This window comes from Coccinella septempunctata, chromosome 4, assembly GCF_907165205.1.
Source record: "Coccinella septempunctata chromosome 4, icCocSept1.1, whole genome shotgun sequence".
NCBI classification, from domain to species: domain Eukaryota; kingdom Metazoa; phylum Arthropoda; class Insecta; order Coleoptera; family Coccinellidae; genus Coccinella; species Coccinella septempunctata.
The window spans coordinates 25,661,208-25,683,431 of NC_058192.1; the positions used below are offsets into that span (position 1 = coordinate 25,661,208).

Consider the following 22,224-nt stretch of genomic DNA (forward strand, 5'->3'; position numbering starts at 1 on the left):
TTCAAAGTTCCCGCGTTGAAAAGTCATAACGACAGACAGATATTTGTCAAAACGGATTAGTGACAAACAATATGGCCGACGTATCGAAAAAGTAAGGTTGTTTTGTATCTTGTTGGTGAATTTCCAGTGCATATAGAAACGTGAGTGTCAAGAATTCATTAATTAATAACATAAAGTTCATTTTGGAATTATTAAATTTGAGAAGTACAAAGATATTCTTGGAATTTTATCATTGGTATTCTTTAGTTTCAATACCTGTCAAATACCTACTTACCGCCATGCTAAAGTATTATACAGTGTTTTGTTTTTGACCATTATCAATATTCCAAATATACATTTTTGTGAATTTGTCAAAACTTACAATTAACTAGCGTCGTATTCCTTTATCATGATACTGTAATTAAATTTGCTGATCAATCTGTATAGTCAGAGTTCATCAAATTTATAATCTGTATGTAAAGTAAAGGTGCCTTCACATTTCTCAGGAGAAGGAAGCTTAAAAGGAGCTCTCATAAATTGGTCATATTCATTTTCTCGCTTCACAATCATATACTTATGTGTGTATATATCAGAAGTTTGATAATGCGACAATTATCAAAGTGCGAAATTTGTTATTTTTGTTAATAAAAAAAAAACCCTTATGAGGCGTTCTATTTTTCGTTTGGTTGTTGAGTGTGAGTGTTTTTTCAAAGTTTTTTGGGAAACTGCAGGGACAGCTTATTACCAAAATTGGGGATTAGAAATGTTTTATTATTTCTTTTCCAATATTTCCGAACGGAGAATATTTGACGTCGACATTAGTTTTTCCACAAGATCCTATTGACAATTCATATATTATTAATTTTCTTCTTAAATTTCGTCTAATTATTCCTAGTCAAATCTGGTGCACTTGGAATCAGGTCTACCTACTACTGAAGGATATCTTGAAGGGTATTCCAACCTTTGACCAGAAAGTGTTAAAGCTTGGGGTGGAAGAATTAAAATATTGCACTATGATTTTGAAGTTCATAACATGCTAGCTGCACGGTCATGAAATTTTGTATACCTATTCTATGTTGACAGGTTTGGAATTGAAAAAATGTCAATTTGTATTATTGCTTGTATATCTTTTCATTATAGAAATGTAAAAAATTGCGTGATTTTTTTTTTCATATCAAAAATATACTAATTTCCATCTTGACAAATCGCGTGCTATTGTAAAATTCCATACTTTTCAATAATGTGACATCTTCATTATCTATTTGGAAGCTCTGAAAAAAATAATTATCCAATGTCAATTTTTCACTTTCCCCCTTCAATTTTTCAACTCAGAAACTAAATCAAAGATTCTAACTGTAATGGTGGATTTATGCAGAGTTCCTAAGAATTCAGATCTAAGAGAGGAACCGCAGCCTTCTCAAACACAACCTGAAGACGGCGGTGGAGGAACCTATCTAACTGGATGATGGCGATCACGTGATCAACGTCAGCATTTATATTCTTAGTAACACTGCGTGAACTTACCCTTGATAACGGTGGGTTTATACAGATTTCCTAAGAACTGAGACCTAAAACAGGAACCAATCTAATGGTCAGAAGGCGATCATGTGAACGTCCTCTGCCAATTATATTGGTTTCTTTCTTTGGTCTTAGTAATGATGAATGAACCCACCCTCATATGGTTTAGTCTATTGTGTTCTAGTTATGGGTTTATACACACTTCAACACATAAATATTTCTAGGTCATTTTGTGCAAATGTCGGTTTTGAAACAATAAAGTTTGTTTCATTTCAGAATACAAAAATCAAAAAGCTTTCCTTATCTAACCTATAATTTGCTCAAAACAAGCATATCTGATGGTCTGGAGATTAACAAATTTTTATGTACATTTAATTCATGACGTTTGTTTGAATACTCACTTTCATTTCCCTTACATTTGTCCTTCCTCATAGGTTAAAATGCCTAAAATCAAAAAACCTATTGAAACAACTAGAACCAGAAGACAAGCAAGCAAAGAGGCTCTTAAACAACTGCAGCTGTTATTAGATGATGATGATGAAGATGCATTCGTAATACCAGATGATGAAGATAGTAAAAAAGATGTACGTTTGGAGCTCCCTCCCCCTCCCAAAAAGAGAGCTGTAAGTAAATTTTTTTGTCATAAATGAGTGTTTCATTTCTATTTCTTTGCGATATTCTTCGAAGGTTTGATTAAACTTCATCCTACCTTATTCTAATAGGATAACCATATATTGCCAAAGTCAATTTTGCAAAAATTTACTTCCTCTTAAAATATTTAATTATGGATTTTCAAGTTCCGATTCCAATTCAGGACATTCATGTTAGCTCAAATTAGTAGTTATTTTATTCTTAAGGTGTCGCCGGTAATGGAATCACCCACCCCTAAGAAAAAGTATAAATTGAGTCATAGGAAATCATCAGATGGAAACGGTAAAGACATTTCCAGAATTCTGAATACAACAATTGCATACAGGCTTTTTTTTTTCAGATCGAGATGTTATAGTTCTAAAAAGCATATCTAACTCAAATTATGTCTCTAAAGAGAATACTCTAGAATTGGAATGTTTTGTTGAAGAATTGTCAGAAGTACAAAAAAAAAGGCAAAAAGAGGTAGAATCAGAGGAGAAAGAACTTCAAGCCAAACTAGATGAATTGTTAAAAAGCAGAAAGGCAGAAGTTGTATACACAGGTGGAATAAGTTCAGCAGTGGAAGTTAATGAGCTCATTTCCAATTGTAAGTAAAAAAAAAAACTTGGCAAAATACAAATCTCCCACATGCATTTAATATTAGATGGAACTTCATCACTTCATAATAATAATAAAAAAATTTTAACCCTCTAATACCCAAGTCCGCCTTGAGACTGGTTGCATATAAGTGGATACAAAATTATTCTGCCCATGTCCGCCTTCAGTATAGGTTCATTTTGTGAGAACAGGTGTAAATGTAAATCAGTTAACTATTTGCGAAAAAAAGATGTAGATTACTTAAGCTAATTTGAAACTATACAGAAATAATTGTAAAAAAGGAAAAAAAACTTGGGCATTAGAGGGTTAATTATTATGAACAAAACTTCTTTTAATATAACACAAAAAATTGGGATATCTACAAAATTCACTACAAACTCGAACAAATTTATATCTTGTGGCTTTCCATAAGTTAATTTCATATTGAATGCTTCATAGCGTCCCTAAATTGTATGTCAATTGAATTTTCCAGCTGATAATACCCATATTATATACTTATTTTTTGACTGCTGCAGGACTTCTCATGAATATTAAACACATAAATATTATGGGTCAATAATTGTGAAAATTGTGATTTTTCAGAAAATTTGTACAATGACGGAGCAGGTTTCTCTGAAAATATATCAGTACCTCAGAAGTAATTTTTCAGTAGTAGTGTTATTTAGTATTCATTTTGTTCTGCCAAATTGTGAACAGGTCTTTTATTGGGGTTTTAAAGCAAATTCTTATGACAGAACTGATGCACCCTGAGTGCATATTTTGAACTCAATTAATTTATTCATTTTTTTTTCCACAGGTGGTACCAAATCTATTTTCAACCCAAATGATCTGCCAGAAGTAGGAGGAATGGAGGAACAACCTTCACCAACGTTCCAATTGGTTATGGACCCAAGGCTTGGCATTATTGTTGGAAGTGTTCCAAAAACTACAAATTCTGTACAAATTGCTGGACCTGCTGTCACTAAAGGCAAACTCCAAATATCTTCAGCAGTCAAAGCTGTTGCAACTCTACCACAAAGTACCTCTCCGCCTCCAACAAGAACTATGAGATCAAGAAGAAGTGTAATATCTACTCCACCACCTAGCACCCAAACTAGACCAAATAATCCAATACCAAGCAGAGCAAACAGTCTGGGTGTGATGACAAGAGGAAATGCAACTACGCCTCGCTCCAACAACTCTGTGCCTGGCAAGGGAGTACCACAAATAACATCTGTTTCACCAACAATACAGACCAGGGGCATGAAAACTACACCTATAATTCAAACTAGGAATAACAAGACAACACCAACAACAGGCAAGAGGGTAAGAAAAGCCAAAAAAGTTTTCGATTTGTAGGAGTGCTTTTTTGCTGAGAAGCATGTTTTATATATTCAATTTTAATATAATTCAAATAACATTCACAAAATTAACTGTTCCTTCTGGAATGCCAATCAATCAATGTTATTACCATTATCCAAAATCTTCTCATTTGGAACCAAAGCTCTATTTTTGTAATATTAATTATTTGATTGTTAGTGCCATTTTTTCTCTGCTTGAATCTATGACTTGTTGATTATGTTGAAATATTTGTTTTCAATAGATTTTAATAGTTTTGGTACTTAGATCAGTTCAACTGTAGAATTAAGTGGAGGAAGAGCATATTTTTATGTTCTGTATGTTATGATGAAATAAATGTTATTTTTCAAATAATTTTGGTCTTGTTCAAATTCATGAAAACCTTTTTTACACGAATATTTTTCAATTAATCACTTATTGCCAAACAGTACTGAAATTAAAATCTCAAAAACCATCACTTTTTCCTCTGATGCAAATTGTACTTTAGCCTTCATAAGAAGCATCTCAGTCATATAGTAAAAAAGCTCAACTAAATACATTAGTAAATTTTACAATAGAAACGTCAGTATTTGAACTAGTGTTTCTATAGAATAATTATTTACATTTGAGGTAATATATGGAAGAAATATTGAAACCAAATTGGTGAATGTTTATTTCTTACAGCCTGTTAACGTCCCCGCTGAGAAACCTAAGCAAGTGGTGGATTTAACATCGGAAGATAATCGTAATCAAGCTGATAATAGGGAAATTTCATTCAATAAACTTCAAGGAAAAACTTATCCCTCTCTGGTCGTAGTTGCAAGGCCACATCTGAGGGTTACAGACCTGGCAGTAGACAGGCCAAAACTTGATTCGAAAGTGAAAAGTGTACTGATGCACCCTCCGACGAAGTTCACTGAATGGTGAGTTACATTAAGAAGTTGATAAATTGATATTATTTTTTGATATTCATCAATTATCTTGAAAGAAAACTAATTGCAATGTCAATCCCTATTGAATTATTTCAATTTATTTTATATCTTTTTATAAATCTCAATAATTCATTTTACAAACAATTAGTTCGATTTCAATATTATTCCAGGTTGATACAACAAGGTGTTATTCGTGCAGAACAAAAATGTCCTGTACATAGCAATACCCAACTCAAACTAGGAATGTACAGTGATGTGACGAAGTTTCCATTTTCTGGGGGCTATGTATGGATATCCGAGTGCTGCCCACAACGATTTGTGTCAGTTTTCAATGGATCCATTTTTGAAGGATCTCCTCATCCCCCAGTCGTTATGTTGAAGCTCATCTATCACTGGTCTTGCCAGACAAACATACAAAATGTTACACAGTGGGTAAGTGATCCAAAATGATAATTCATTTTAACATATTTTAAAAGAAGGATTTTACATCTTGAAAGGGACTGTCAAATAAATAAAAAACCTTGCTTTATGTTTGTGATGATATATAGGGTAATTCATTGGGAATTGCACATACAATCAGGGTGGATGGAGGACACCGAGGTGCTTATAAGTAACCTATATTTTATGGGTCTATCATTCTTTGTAACCAATGATGATTCACTAATTATATTTTATGAACCACAATATGTATATACAGGGTGTTTTCAAAAGTGAGGCTTTTTTATTGACAGAAGGTAAAGGAAAAAATTGTCTATATAAAATATCCAAACTGGCTGAGCTACACCCCCTAGAAATTTGACAAGATTTCATCAAATTCCAAGAAATTGACTGGGGCATCGGAAAAACTAAACAAAACATAAACATATGGCTGGAAAATGAATGATTCAGTACTTCCGAGAGTTTATCTTATTAGTCGCATCAGGTCACTTGAAAGAATTGTTTGGTCGTGCGATTAAGGGTGAAAAAAATGTAGAAAATTGAGTGAGTTTATTGAACGTGCTTATGTTGACAAGGTGCTCTTATTGTTACCCTATTTTATCCCATTTTCAACAAGAAGAAAATTGTGATGCACATTATGAAAAAATTTGTGATTAATTCTTACGAATTTTATTGACGAGATATTGAACTGATATTCTTTTTTTTACACTTGTGTCATTTCATAAAATCATGTAAGTTACTAAATGATGTGAAAATTTTGGCAATCCTAAGTTTCTATTTTCATTCCCACATAGAAATCGAAAAGGTCAATATACTAAACGAAACCACATGATTGAGTCAGATATCTGGAGATAAGTTTTTTCATTCCTTTGCAATAATTCATATAACAAATGATCTAGGGTCGTATCAGCATCTAATTCAGTAATCATTTTTTATTTTTTTTCAACTTTGTCATTTTGAAAGTTTTGTATAGGTAATTTTTGATGAAACGCCTTATTTTGACCAGTTCTACCTTGTGTTAAAAATATGTATATTTTCGTGATATTTGATTTATATGTTTTCTGTCATGAGTGCTATCGATTAACAAAAAAAGGCTCATTTCAGGTCCAGCTCTTAAAATTTAATGAGTAGATTTCAAGTCGAAAATCACCCTGTATATCAATATTTTGAAATGTCATTCACAAATTTGGAAAGAGCAGAAAAAAAATAAGTGAGATTAAATGTATTTTGTGTTTCTGCATACAACTTTTTCACTCGTTAGCCTGATTGAAATCTAGATGTTTCGAAAATTAGGTGGCACAAAATTTAAAGAAATGAAATGTACTTTTCTAGCTCAAATCATCAAGCATTTTTTCATTCCCCTAATTTCTAGATCCCAACCTTATTGAAAAACGAGAGGGCATGCCCGTATTTTGGACAAATTTTATAATCAATGACTAACTTTCAAACACCTTGTATGCGTTAATTGACCATATCACATTGTTCCCTTACAAAAAAATGAAAGAATGAAAGAGGAGAGTTGCCCATTTTGGAGGAAACAGATTTATTTCAAACCAAAACAATGTTGCAACAATTCTGCATCTCAAATTTCAAGTAGTATGCCTAGGCATTGTATAAAATGCCTGAAGAGTTCAGGCAATGTATGGAATATTATTCATTTCATACATTGCCTAGGCGTTCTACAGAATATCCAACGCCTAGCAGGCAATGTGTTCAAGGTAAAATAGCATTGAAAAAGAAAGACACTGACGATTTAAAGAGCGCTTTCGTTTGTTGCGGATTCATTGAAACGACGGCCGATCAATGAATGTCTCTGCTGTCAAGAGTCAAGAGAAAAAAAAGAAATGTTTCAATCATAAAATAATTTCAATTACATATCACAAAACATAATACTACATACCCATTCAGATAAGATAATGAATTCACACCTGAATCATTTCATTTCACACATTTTCCCAGCAGACCAGCAGGCATTGTATAAAATGCATAGGAATTGAATACAATTCCTATACTTCATTCAAATTTATTTTAGCAGTCGATTGGCCATGAAATAATTTTCTCAAGTTTTTGTAACTAGAACGAAGTTAGGTTGGCACTTATGAAATGTCGTTAATGTCATAACGCCGTTGCCACAACTTGCTGGATATTTCCACAATCAGAAAGATTGTGAATGAAGAGGATGACAAAGAATTTCCTTCTATTGGGAGACCCAAAAAAGTGGTGGCATTTGAGAATTTTATGTTTGATTGAATTAATGCGAAAAGTTTACTACAGGATTTTCGATGAATGTCATCGGAGAATAAGATCCCTAAAATGGATTCTTCTTTTTTTCATTTCACTTGTCCTATACAATGTAAATGTCTTAAGGTACTCATAAATACCTAATTATTATTATTACATCAATCTATTAAGATGAATAGCCACAAACATGCGCCAGTTGTCCTGTTAATTGTTTATTCATCTGAAATTTTTGTTCAAAGGTGAAGTTCATCTTAACTTGAAACTTCCTTTATTTCCTTTTACTTATATTGATGCAAGATGATTTTTGTTGAAGAATTTAACATTCTTGTAATTATCTGTTAATTCCTTCGGGAGATACCCATTCCCAAACACTGCATCATTATGATATTACACTGATCTCTTGTATTTTCCATGCAAATAACTGGATTTGGTATGCCTTCAATCAGTTTGTACAAACTTCAATTATGTTCGTCACATATTTTCCGAAGAGATTTGACATTGTGATAAAATACGTAATAACAGAAACTTTCACGTAGAATGGGCAACATAGCATTGATTTAAAACCCAAAAATTTTTTGACAACCTTCATAACCCTACATTTTCGTACTATACAGAGTGAAATGTGTCAAATTTCCATGGCCAACCGACTGCTAAAATAAAAGTGAATGAAGTATAGGTGAAATATGAAATGGACAAATGCATTCATATTATTCCATACATTGCCTAGAAGAACCAGGCATTCTCTACATTGCCTAGGCATTGTATTTTTGAGGCCGGACCTGAAAAAAGTCTTTTTATTATTTTTATCGACTCAACTGAGGACAATGAATGTTTCTTGAATCATTTTATGTTCCCAAAATGTAAACATTGATGACATCAATCTATGTATGAGTTTTCGACTCATACAAATATTGTAACAGTAGATTCTTGAGATCAAAAGAAACAATTTTTTCCGATACCATTTTTTCCGAATCAGCTCTGTTCAAAAGATACAGGCTGTTGAAAAACCATTGAAAATGTTATTAATAAAAAGAATTTCGGAATATAGTTTTTCATTTCTTCGATTAATCTTTTTCGAACACGAGATATCATCAACGTCTTCCAGTTATATTATCTCATTATGACCATAATGTACCATAAAAATACCAAAAATTCAAAGAACCCAACTCTAGAAACTTAGTTGGTCGCTCTCTAATGAATATTCGAACGTTTTTTAAAATAAAAGTATTCTTCATATTTTCTCATATGATGCTCAAAAATTAAGAAGTATCTGAAATTTGAAAAATTGGGTACTTTGGCTGAATACAGTTCTGTTTGAAAGATCCACAGATTTGTAGTGTCACAGATTTAGCTAGTTATTCTGAAGGTAATTTTGGTTTTACAGGGGTGGCACAGCTCATTATGAAAACTTATATTGCTATATATTTTTATCAGGTGCGATTCGGAAAAAATTGTTCAGGAAAAAACTTTTTTTTTTCACCTCAAGAATCTACTGTTGCAATATTTCTATGAGTCAAAGACTCACCCTCTAAAATGTTTTAAATGAATATAATCCAACATATTTTGTCTTGCCTTATAGGTAAAGGTAGATAATCTTTATGTGAAAGGAGTCTACACATGGCTTAGAGGTGTGTGCACATTAGCTGTACAGAGCCGATTACGTCAATTAGGTGGTCCGGGAAGTCGAATTGAAGTGGGTGTTATTTCATTGGGAACCACTTCCCATGACGGTAACCAACGTCAGGTGAAAGTTGAAGTTCTAGGGGTCTTGGAATCTACTACTAAATATGTGAGGCTTAGAGCAGTTGAACCTATGCCAGATGGGGATAGAAACTTCAGAAAAAAGTTCTCTAAGATTTTGGAACCAATTTTGCACTGGGTAAGTAGAGTATCAGAAAATTTGTAGCCTTATGTTTGTATAAAATTTTCAATATTTTTCTGATTCCAAATGTTCCTTTAGGTTCATCCTGGAAGCACAATAGTAACTGATTTAACTGTAGATAAAGTCACTTTGAATCACATGGGTTTCTCAAATGTGGTCCAAACTACGTCAAATGACTACAGCCAGAGTAATAGAACTATAATGGAGTACCTACGAAGAATAGTACCTAGAATGTTCCAAAATACGCTGTCCTTATTGTCTAGACAAATAATTCAGCAGTTTTTGGATGAACTTGTTTGGAGAGAATGGTTTGGCATTACATCTCAAATGGTAAGAGTGATTTATTTTTGGTTTTTCACTTCATTTGGATTGAAGCTAAAGTTTTGTTCTGAAGTGTTTTCGCAAGCGTCTTCAAAGAGATAAAATTATGAAAAAATAAGAAATCAGTGGCGGCTTGTCCTATGAGGCAGGTGAGGCAGTGCCTCACCAAATAAATGCTGGAGATTACACGTAATAATCGAATATTTCATTAATCCATTTCATCATCTTTTCAGTCCAATTTTCGAATTTTCCCATCATACCGTACGGCACTCTGTTTTCAATAATAATCCTGCTCAATCTTACGATTCTTCTATATTCATCCCACTTCCTCTTTGAGAAGTAAGAGGTTTGAGGCATGCCTACGCGCTTCCTTGTCTAGCGCGTGATCTACATCGATGCGACGCGAATATATCCATACGCCTTTGAAAGCGGCTTCTGCTTCTAATGATCATTTTGAGGCATGCCTCGGCTCTCGGCATCTCCTCGGCAAACTGCAATTATTCTGCACTGTTCGGGAAGCGGGAGATAGCGTTAGGATCTACCAAGAATACGTGAAGTTTAAAAGAATTATCAGGCAAAGAATTATTTTCCTATGTGTAGACATGTAAACAGGGTGTTTCCGAAGGTGAGGATTTCTTTTCAACGGAATGGAAGTGGTTAAAATGAAGCGTTTCACCAAGAATAAAATATCCGAAACTTTCAAAATGAAAAAGTTGAAAAAAAAGAATTTGAAAATTATTACTGAAATAGATCCTAATAAACCTTAGACCGTTTGTCAGGTGAATTATCGCAAGCAGTGAGAAAAAACTTATCTCCTGATTCGACCATGTGTTTTCGTTTAGGATATTGGCTCGTTCGATATTTACGTGGTAATGAAAATGGAAACTTAGGATTGCCGAATTGTTCTCACTCACTTCATTTGGATTGAAGCTAAAGTTTTGTTCTGAAGTGTTTTCGCAAGCGTCTTCAAAGAGATAAAATTATGAAAAAATAAGAAATCAGTGGCGGCTTGTCCTATGAGGCAGGTGAGGCAGTGCCTCACCAAATAAATGCTTGAGATTACACGTAATAATCGAATATTTCATTAATCCATTTCATCATCTTTTCAGTCCAATTTTCGAATTTTCCCATCATACCGTACGGCACTCTGTTTTCAATAATAATCCTGCTCAATCTTACGATTCTTCTATATTCATCCCATTCCTCTTTGAGAAGTAAGAGGTTTGAGGCATGCCTACGCGCTTCCTTGTCTAGCGCGTGATCTACATCGATGCGACGCGAATATATCCATACGCCTTTGAAAGCGGCTTCTGCTTCTAATGATCATTTTGAGGCATGCCTCGGCTCTCGGCATCTCCTCGGCAAACTGCAATTATTCTGCACTGTTCGGGAAGCGGGAGATAGCGTTAGGATCTACCAAGAATACGTGAAGTTTAAAAGAATTATCAGGCAAAGAATTATTTTCCTATGTGTAGACATGTAAACAGGGTGTTTCCGAAGGTGAGGCTTTCTTTTCAACGGAATGGAAGTGGTTAAAATGAAGCGTTTCACCAAGAATAAAATATCCGAAACTTTCAAAATGAAAAAGTTGAAAAAAAAAAATTTGAAAATTATTACTGAAATAGATCCTAGTAAACCTTAGACCGTTTGTCAGGTGAATTATCGCAAGCAGTGAGAAAAAACTTATCTCCTGATTCGACCATGTGTTTTCGTTTAGGATATTGGCTCGTTCGATATTTACGTGGTAATGAAAATGGAAACTTAGGATTGCCGAATTGTTCTCATTATTTTTTAGTAACTTTAGCCCGTTTGCAACAGCCGAGAATTTATGCGCCGTGAATTCTTCACCGTTACATACGCACTTTCGTTAGAATTTATTGTTCAGTTGCATACAAAATAATCTCTGCTCTTTTCATACCAAAAGTTGGTAGAGGATCCTCCAGAGAATACTCAAAATCTCACCAATAAAATTGGTTTAAATTATTCACGAATTTTTTTACAATGGGCATCACAATCTTCTTGTTCGAACATTCCAACAATCGTCCAAAAAATGAAATGAAATGGGGAAATATCAAAGCACTTTTTCAACATAACTACCATAGCACTTTCAAGAAACTGCCTCGATTTTCTAATTTTTTTTCATCCTGAATTGAACGATATAGGTACCAATTATGATTATCTCAAAAGTGACCTGATGCATCTAATCCGATGAACTTGGTACTGAATCATTCATTGTCCATATGTTTATATGTTGTGTTTCCTTTTTGCCATGACGGAGTCATCTTCCACAGTCCCGTACTTGAAATTTAATGAAATTTCGTCTAACTTCTAGGAGTTGTATCTCAGCCATCTTGGATATTTTATGCAGACAATTTTTGGTGAAACGACTTATTTGATGAGTCCCAAAAAAAAAACCTTACCTTTGAAAACACCCTGTATACAGAAGTGTTCGCTTACAACGGTTCCGTTTTCAGCGAAGTTTCGCATATAACGAACCAATTTTTAGAGAATAAAAATTCCTGATAGCTATTTATATTTATCCTTTATTGCGAATGGGGATCCTTTGTGGTTCGTGTTTTTTTCTGATATGCCGCACCATCTCATAGTGTCACGGGCCGCCACTGTAAGAAATTATAATTTTGCTAATTGATATTATTTCAACAGGTTTTCAATTCGTTCGATTTTGTTACAGGCATTTGATAATATAATCACCCATCTTGCTGAGCAGACTAGAATGAATTCACAAACACCTCTTGTGCTTAAATTGAATAAAGTTGCAGCTAACCCATTCAGGTCTTGGAACAATGGATCCGTTAGTCCATTACCTAGTAATAGTTCCACACCAGCCCCTACAACTCAGACACCTGCAACCACAGTTGTGACACCAGCTAAAACTCTGGTAGCAGAAGTTAAAAAATATGGAAGAGGGAAAAAAAGTAATTCTCCTCAGGTCCAAGTAAGTGGTTCTTCATATAAAACTTGATTTTTTTATATATGTACCAAATACAAATTACTACAGTAGAACCTTGGTGAACTGAGTCCGTACTATCAGAGCTTAATATCTGAAGTTTTTATACCTCTGGTCCATACTAACCAACTTCCCATCAATTTTGAAATTCATTCATTGTTCAATCATTTATATGCTTCCAAGCTGTGTATATAGACTGTCGAAGTAGTATTTCTATTCAATTCACATGTTTAAACCATTTAGTATTAAGCCCGTTTGCAACAGCCGAGAATTCTCTGGAGAATTATCTACAAAATTCTCGCAAGAAAACGGCAGAGATTATTTTGTATGCAAGTGAACAAAGAATTCTACCGAAAGCACGTATGCAACGGTAAATAATTCACGGCGCATGAATTTTCGAGTAAATTCTCTAGAGAATTCTCGGCTGTTGCAAACGGGCTTAAGTGTCAATTTGGTTTTTCTATGGCTAGACATTCCATTGATTTTGGGCTTTCACAGTTAGTATTTATAGTACAGCATAGTGAGTGATTACATTTCACTAAGACCTTAAGGTCTATTGTGCCCCCTTACAGAGCTGTTCTTATCGCGCCCTTTACAGCTCGCCTTCCAGTTCCAGAGATCTGATGAAATCCAATATCTGGGATGGCTTCAACTGTCCTACAAGTTTCCTGTCCAAAGCACTCTTACTTTTGGTTTGCAATGGCATACCATTCGGTAACCAGGTGAATAGGAGTTTCTTCCTCCTCCCCCACAGAATCTACACTCGTCAGTGTCCGACAAAACCATTCTCAACAGATGCTTCTTTAGGCGACAATGTCCTGTGAGAAAGCCAGTGAGTGGGTGTAGTTGGTTCTTACTGAGATCCAGATATTTTTTGGATCTAGCAGTTTCAAAGTTCCAAAGGAACTTTTTGGAGTGATCCATCCCTGGGAGATTCCGCCAGAGTTTTTCCCTTTCGGCTTTCTCCTCCATAAACTCCTTGTAGGTGCATTTTCCTATACTACAGAAGGGTTCTGGGCCAGTGAGTGGCATTTGTGCGCTCTCTCTGGCAAGTTTATTGGCCTTCTCGTATCCTACGATTCCCGAATGACCGGGAACCCAGATTAAAAAGACCTTATTTTTCTTGCCTACCTCATTGAGTTTGTTCCGGCACTCCCAAATCAACTTTGAATCAATTACTGAGAAGCTCAGTGCTTTTACGGCCGCTCGACTATCTGTATGAATAGCTATATCACACTTCTGATAGTTTCTTTCTAAATTTACGTCTAGACATCTTTCGATTGTTAGTATTTCCGTTTGAAGGACGCTTGTACAGGAGCCTAACGATAGTGCACCCTTGGTACTTGCTCCATAAATCCCAGCGCCAGTTCCTGTAGCGGTTTTAGAACCATCTGTATATCATTTTATTGTCTATTCTTTAAGATTGTAGTCGGTGTATTCTCGTTCCCAATCTTTTTTTTTACTTAGCATTGTACTGAAGTTTTGCCAATGCTTACTTTCTTGATCATTTAGTCAGTTGGGAGGTTTGCAGATGAGATGTAGTCGTTTAAAGAGGACCAAACTTTCTGACTCTTGATTCTCTTGTTACCTGTTCCTTCCTTAGATAATCTGAGGGTGGCCTCTTGGGCTACCCTATCAATCACTAGATGTGGAGGTGTGATTTTCTTCTCATTTCTGAATCATCATAATTTACTGATTATTTTAATACAACAATCCAGATCGATAACTTGACAGTGGAAGAAAAAAACATAAAAAGAGCTTGTATCTTTAATGAAACATCTAGGATATACATAGAAAAATAGTTAAAACTCTTTTCCTGGCCAGTGTATCGAAAAAGATACACTGACATGGAACAAAAACATTGAATACAAGTGGTAAAAGATGCAAATAACTGTAAGCGTGGATATATAAAGCATCAAATAATACATAACAATTAACAAGTAGCACATAACAATTACCAAGTAACAAATAGCTAGCTGTATTATTACCATTTATGCAGATCAAATTAACGAAACCTAACTTCATATTCTCTGTTATGAATCACTAAATCTTATGAATGAATAAAACAAAACATAATAATGGTATTCTTTGTTTTGCTATTTCTTTAAACAGAACTTTTGGTTTTGCTTTCGAATAAGTTAAAAATTTGGGAGTTGGCGAACTTTTCACTTGTGTTAATTGTTTAATTAAAAAAAAAAAATTACTATTACGACAAAAACATCAATCTTGTACCGTTGTTTTTATTATGTCCTTCCTTGCAGAACGATAGATCCTTCTTGTTATTAATATTATTCCCTTCGAAAGCCCAAAAATTACCATTTTCCAATGAAAATTCATGTTTCAACAGAGCTCAGTTCTCAGATTTGTCTCCAGATCACCCGGAGTTTCAGTTAACTGAAAAGATTGCTCCAATGTCACCTTAGATAACCGAGGCTCTACTGTACTAGTATTTTATTGGAGATAATTATAGTGATATTTTAGGTTGCTCAAGAACGACCTACCAAACCGGTATCGCCTGATGTTCCTGAACAAATGGTACCCCTGGAAAATTACTATTATGGTACAATAGATCCCATGGAAACTACGCCTCAGAAGATAACATTGAATATGAAATGTCCCTTTTGTAAGAGCAGCTTTGACAACAATATTCTCCTACAAAATCACCTTTTCAAACATGCCCACAATGTTTCAAATGATGCTTATCTATGCCGTTATTGTTTGACAAGTGTTTCAACTGCGAATGAACTAATACACCATGTTAATAAATGCCATCCAGGAGGTACCAAATTTGATTATGGATTTGTATGCTTGATTTGTGAGATACATTACATGAATCCATTTGTGTTGGGAAAGCATATGTCGAAAGAACACATTCCTCATGAATTACCTTATCAGTGTGGGAGCTGCTCTTACAGATGCTCAAATCATAAGCAAGTTATTGATCATTTCTATGTGAAGCATGATGGAGGTTCGACGATACAGTGTCCATTCTGCTTGAAATCCACAACTGTTTGGTCAAGTAAGTATCATATATTTTGACATACATACTAGCTGTGCATGCCTGCTTTCAAGACGAATTTTCTTTTCTCCACTTTATGTACTTCATTTTATTGATATCGAAAAACAAATTAAAGACACGACGTATATTGTATATTCTGAATCAGAAAAAATATGGGACAAGAATATGTAAAAATACATAGGGTTTATGTTCATAAAAATGAAAGTTACCATTATATCACTGAAGTGGCGGACTGAAAGAAATCTTTGACTACGCCACTGCATTCTACATAAAAAAGTGTCTGTTTTTCGATAACACTGAAACCTTACTAAATAGGGGCACCTATTCAAAGAGCCGAAAAATGAGTTTTCACTTATAACTTGAAAACAAAAGAAGATAGAAGAATGCGGTTTTGGCCATCATCCATCTTTTGAAAATCGAGGTCAGGAACGTGCCATTTTTTTTTTCCCTAGCTCTTATGGTTACAGAACTGTCATTCAATCACATCGAATCTTGCCCACTCTGTACTGCCCTCCACTCTACTTTTTTCTACCCTCCTCTACTCCATTCGACTCTATTTTACTCTACTCTAAGTTCATTCTTTAGACAGAAAAAACGTAAAGTCGGACAAACAGCCGCGACCAAAACGGTCTATTGTGGCACACAGACACTCAGAGCTCAGAGCTGATCCTCTAGTGTCTAGTCCCATCATACTCAGGAAGGAGTTGATGTCATAGTGGCAGTGGGAAAAATTCTGTTTCAGAAGTGCTGTCTTATGAATATTCTACGTCATTTTCACAATCCATCAACGCCCATCGAGTCAATTATGGTCATGAAAGTTTTCTGATCACCATAGGCTTAATAATATCGAGTTTGGTGATCACATTTGACAAGAAAAACAAACAATGACACATAATGTCATCGGTTTTAAGAGGGTATGCACCTCGTTCGTTTTGAAGTTCGATCTGTAGTGCAGTGCAGTTATTGTGTTCAGTGACATGACGGTGCACTAGTGCACTCGAACGCAAAAGAGTAACAAACTGTCGGAACTGACAAAAGAATAGCGGCCATCAAATTTTTAAACTCAAACCATAACCTAATAACAGTCATAAACTAACCATGTGCACTAGCTTCCGACTCGGGAGTCTTTAGTGCATACTCTACGTTAACGCTCGATGTCGATTAACTGTGGTTCGCAAATGAAACGCAACCGTTCACCACTGTGGACTCAGTACTGCAAAACGAACAAGGTGATGGACACAGATTACAGAAACAATTTTTTGTAATCTGTGAATAGAATTCTATATATTGTTGATCGGTTCCACTGTTGTCGAACAAACAAAAATTACTTAACTTTAGTAAAGGCATTCTACGTCACAAGCTTTCACGTATTCGAATGTTTACTTAGTTTCGAAGGGTGTATTTCTGAAATTTCTGAATTTTGAAGCAAATTTTATACGTGTTGGATAACTAATGGAAAAAGGTTTCCATCAATAATGTTAAAGTCGATTTTGGAGTTTTAGGAAAATTGCCCATTGTTGAGGTAGCTTCAAACTTACACTCAACTTGAACTGTACAACTGGGCCTAATTGTCAATGGAAGTTCTGTCCCGTGGCAGCCCAATTTTAAATTAACGACTGCAACGCTATATAATAATTGATTATTCATTCATAAATTCTTCCTTTGCTATTCTATTAAAAATAAAAGCTATTACGAAATAGGCAAGAATAACTACCTCAATTTAGTCTGGGTTCTCAGTCACTTGGGAACAAAGGAAGGTCAATACATTTGGCAGGAGATTGACGTGAACTCCTCTCATTGCTTGCGTTCACAAACTTACTCTGAGCAAGCTATGAGTAAGCTCTGATTACTCGAAGCGTTCACAAACGTACTTTTAGTTCCTCAGAGTATGCTCTCTGAGCATGACCATACTCGTACTCTACTCTCGTAGTAAGTTTATGAACACACCCATTGGCATGCAACCTTGCTGTGGTATAGGAAAATGTACCTACAAGAAAGAGTTTCAGGAGAAGGAAAAAAAAAACTCTGGATAATTCCGAAAAGTTCCTTGGGAACTTCAACAATGCAAGATCTAAGAAGTATCTAGATCCTAGCAAGAATATTCTACACCTCCAAGGTGGCAATAAGGATATTGCTGCCTCGGGAAGCATCTAATGAGATCCATTAAAAACGGACGAATGACGATTATGCGAGGATAATGTTAAGGAAGAAACTCTGGATACGCTGATGATAGAATGTCTTGCCATTGCAAGCCACCGCAAAAAATAATTTGGCCACGAACCTCGTAGCAGCCAGGAAGTAACCTCCTTGAGACCATACCATTAGAACTCTGGATCTGAAGCTGTAGACGACGCAGGGCGGAGAACACCTATGATGGAGGGCACAATAGATCTTAGTCACTGTTTAATCCAATCCCCCTTAAAAACTATCATCTAGTACGTAATAGGGAACATTCAAATACTCAGAACGCGCAATTCTTCGGTAAGAGGCTCCTTCAATTTAGTTCCGCAATAATGAAATCTGACCTAAAATTTTCATGATTTTTTTATTTGGGTTCCTTTTCCCTACACTGAAACAGGAAAGCTGAACTTTTCCACAAACATCTAGAAAATTTGTTATTATGTTTGAAGCATAGATCAATGAAGTGTTTCATTTATTGATGAAATTTTTTTTTATCTAGGTGGAAGAAATGTGGCACAAAATATTCATTACTTCATCCAGCATCTTCAGAAGCACCAGAAAAAACAATTTGCTAAAAGATGTGGAAAATGTAATCTCTGGTTCGTTCAAAAAGAAGTGCTGAAGGAACATCAGCAAAAAATGCACATATCTCTTCGTGGTAAAATGGGACTAATACCTTATTTTTCACCTAGAAATGGAGTTATGGTACCAAAATCAAAAATGGACAAAAATCCTTGTGATGCAGAAGTGATAAATTTTCCATCTCTTTATTATAACATTTCCAGTAATTCGATTTGCAAAGAATGTAATCAGACCATCACGTCGTCTAAGCATTTTCCGTAAGTTTAATTGCCTTGTGAATTATATATGTTTATAACCATAAATTTTTTAGCTCATTCGATAATTGTCAGAATCCCAACTGTCAATATTCCACATGCTGTGCCATTGCCATGATGACTCATAATGCAAAATGTAAAGGACTTAACTCTGTGATACCCCCTGAAACATTACCGTTCGAAATGTTCTGCGTCTGTGGATTCAGAGACTCTGATGGTAAAGTGCATTTTTTATTATGAATCTTCCATTATTGACAAAATAATTTTTTCAGGAAATTCCATGGCGAAGCATTTAGCACTGTGTGAAAAGAAATCGGCCTATCCTTCAGAAGCAGACGCAAAATCTGCTACAGTAATGCATAGTATGTTGGATATCTTAGGTTTAGTTCGTAAACCTGAAGAAAATAAAAATGAAAAGGCCTCCCATTCAAGTAATATAAACAACAAGACTGAAGTAACTGATGATTCATCAAACTCCTCCAGAAAGGCTAAATTTCCTGTTGGAATTGAGATAGATGTAAGTGATGAAGAAATGGTACCAGATGTAACAGGTCCCACCAAAGCAAACGATCCTTCTGTTGAAATTGATTTGGAAGATACCAGACTAATTGAAAGTACGTCTACCTTGAAAAATACAGAAAATAAGGATAAAATGAATGCAAGTCTCGAAAACACTGCAGAAGTTTTTGAAAACACTTCAGTTGCTGAAAATATTACAGATGAGAAAGAAGATATAATTCAAGATCAAAGAGAAATTGGAGAAGGGGTTAAGGAAAATAAAAATGATATCGAACAAACTGAACAAGATACCATTATGAATGAAGTATCAATTGTATCTCCACATTGTATATCAAATACTAATGTCGAAAGTATTGAAGAATCCAATAAGGCAATTGAAAGTACACCTGAAAGTTCTGGAGATGTTCTCAATATAAAACAGACAGAACAGGAAAGTGGAAATACAGTGGATATCACCAACAAATCAGTAAATTTGTCTGAAAGTGAAGTTACAGATCAAACTGAACTCATGACAAAACATGATGGAATGGAAAAACTAAATGATGATCATGACAGCCATAAACAAGAAAGTTTGGAAATAAATGAACCAATGCATGAAGAAAATATGGAAATAAGTCAGCATCATGAAGGCATGAGTCATCAAGAAAGTGAAGAAAATGTTATTGTTCATACTGAAACGCAGGAAAAACCAAATCATACTGATCATTCAATACAAGAAATTGCAATGGACCCTAACCTAAGCACGGAAATAGATCGGCCTCAAGAACATCAAACTGAAGAAGGTATTGCCGAAGAAATTGATACAATTCAAACAGAAAGGGAAACTATAATTGAACAGGATGTTGAAGAAATTGAGAAAAATGATATTGAACAGAGAATAGAAATTGATAGTTTTGAAAAACCAATAGCTCTTACTGAGGCAGCACCTAGTAAAAATATTGAAAAAAATTTATCTGATCAGGAAAATGATGATAATGAGATAATTATTCCAGAAGGAAGAGAACAGAGCCATATTGAAGAAGAAACTGAAAAAAATGAAAGAGAAATCGATACAGAAAGCATTACCAGAAACGAAATTGATCCTTTAATGGAAGATATCAAACCCCCCACAAACGAGGAAAATATTACAGATGAAGGATTAGAGGATAATCTTCAAGTACCAGATGTGGGAATTGACCAAAGCATTCAGAAAGATATGCTTAAAAAGATCAATAATGAAGAGATGAGAGTTGAGGCAGAAGTTACTGGTGCAACAAATCATAATGATGAACAAACTGAAGGTATGGAGATTCATGTACAAGAAGAAGCCTCTACACAAGTGATTGAATCAGGTGAATTCAATAAAATTGAAAAGGTTACAGAAAATTCTGAAAGCCAAGCACCAGAAGAAGTATTGTCACAACAAACTGAACCACTTGAATTAAATGAAAATAAAATTAGTCCTATGGAATGTGAAGAAGTTTCTGCAGTATTGGATAATGAAGGGGCATCAGAGGATAGAAGAAAACCTCCTGATGAGGAATCAAATAAAGAGAGTGAAAATTTGCAGGCAAATACTTTAATAAATGATATTCTGTCATCTGCAGATAATACAATATCCGCAAATTTACATTCAACAGAAGGTTTAACAAGTATGGAGGTGGACTAGATAGTTTAAGTTAATAAGATTATTATAATAATAATTTTGTAAATATTTCTTTGATGGATTCTTCAAATTGTATAAAGAGTGTTTTGTTTATATTGCCAAAAGAAAATAGTACCACTATTTAGTCAGGTATCCTGAAATTGATTCCCATCCGATGAATTAATTTATGAATAGATTGTGTATTCAATTTAATATTTTCAATGAGAAATCTTCTATATGTTTATAGTATCAGTTTATGGATATCTGAATTTTTTGTTGAAGAGTTTTAATTATGTATAAACACTATTACAATATTCAAATAAATTTTTTTATAGTTCTCTTATATATGCAATGTCCAATATTTGTTGTATAAAAACATGAAAAAACCTCAGGGTTGTCTTACCATTACCCTGGCATAATTGAGATTTAGCATCGAAGAATTCAATTTTAATTGAATAAATGAAACTTTATATGGTGAAAATGAAACGGCAAGGGTAAAATTAGAATCCCTGCTCTGTATCAGCTGAACTAACGCCTCCAGAATACTCTGAATAATAAAACAAAAGCTTGGCTTTAAATGTATATGCTGTGGTGACGATATAGTTCTTATAGTAAGAGGAAAATTCGAACTTAGTGCTATGTGATGGAAAAGGGCCAGGCCTCAGAATTATTGAGCAATGATGCTTGTCAGTGAAACTAAACATTAACCCAACAAAGAGATGGAATCCATCTAATAAATGGAGGCTTCATTGAGAGGAAATTTGACCAATGGGAATAACGCTATATTATTATTACAATCATGAAAGAGTAGAGGCAAAGCCTATACACTTAACAACAAAAAATTTACAAAAAAAAATATATTTTTAAAACAATAAGTACTTCGAAAACAAGAGCTAAAAAGTACACAATATAGTAAGTTCCACAAGCGGTACTGTAGGAAAACCGTCACGACCGACATGAGCCGCTGCCTTGACACTACTCCTGCCTGAGCCATCGTACGAGTTCTTGAATGCGTTCACCGAACTGGAACCAACAACAGCCTCAGACGAACAATTCCAGGAATGGAAAGTAAGGTAGCAAGCTTTGTAGGATAACCATATCGTGCTCACTGCAAGCAAAGCGATATGATGGCGTGAAATTGTCTGGCAGGTAAAACTTGTGGATGTATCTCATCAGCATATTTGGTGAGAAATATGTAGTT

The 22,224-nt window shown here is 34.7% G+C and overlaps 2 protein-coding genes across 3 annotated transcripts in view; one reads left to right on the forward strand and one right to left on the reverse strand.

The window, feature by feature from the left end:
- Positions 1 to 1,356, reverse strand: part of LOC123310674 (gustatory and odorant receptor 63a) — a 38,046-nt gene extending 36,690 nt beyond the window's left edge. The window contains exon 1 of the mRNA XM_044894257.1: positions 275 to 1,356. The gene's annotated coding sequence lies outside the window, so the exon portion shown is untranslated. The remainder of the gene's footprint in view (positions 1 to 274) is intronic.
- Positions 17 to 21,366, forward strand: LOC123310673. Of its 2 annotated transcripts, none has more exons than XM_044894256.1 (14): positions 17 to 140; positions 1,932 to 2,120; positions 2,355 to 2,430; positions 2,489 to 2,734; positions 3,542 to 4,050; positions 4,747 to 4,985; positions 5,165 to 5,426; positions 9,253 to 9,552; positions 9,634 to 9,885; positions 12,569 to 12,832; positions 15,326 to 15,863; positions 18,544 to 18,883; positions 18,937 to 19,097; positions 19,153 to 21,366. In XM_044894256.1, the coding sequence occupies exons 2-14, from the start codon at positions 1,938 to 1,940 to the stop codon at positions 21,045 to 21,047; spliced, it is 5,265 nt and encodes a 1,754-aa protein (XP_044750191.1). In that variant the 5' UTR covers positions 17 to 140; positions 1,932 to 1,937; the 3' UTR covers positions 21,048 to 21,366. The 2 variants fall into 2 exon arrangements, with proteins under 2 accessions (XP_044750191.1, XP_044750190.1); XM_044894255.1 differs by lacking the exon at positions 17 to 140 and adding an exon at positions 1,493 to 1,514.
- The last annotated feature ends 858 nt before the right edge of the window (positions 21,367 to 22,224 follow it).

Bases quoted from the DNA above. Each gene is read 5' to 3' on its own strand.
- LOC123310673 (XM_044894256.1), top strand. From the start codon at position 1,938: ATGCCTAAAATCAAAAAACCTATTGAAACAACTAGAACCAGAAGACAA. The intron at 15,864-18,543 runs GTAAGTATCATA...TTTTTTATCTAG, and splicing joins ATCCACAACTGTTTGGTCAA to GTGGAAGAAATGTGGCACAA. The intron at 18,884-18,936 runs GTAAGTTTAATT...TAAATTTTTTAG, and splicing joins ACGTCGTCTAAGCATTTTCC to CTCATTCGATAATTGTCAGA.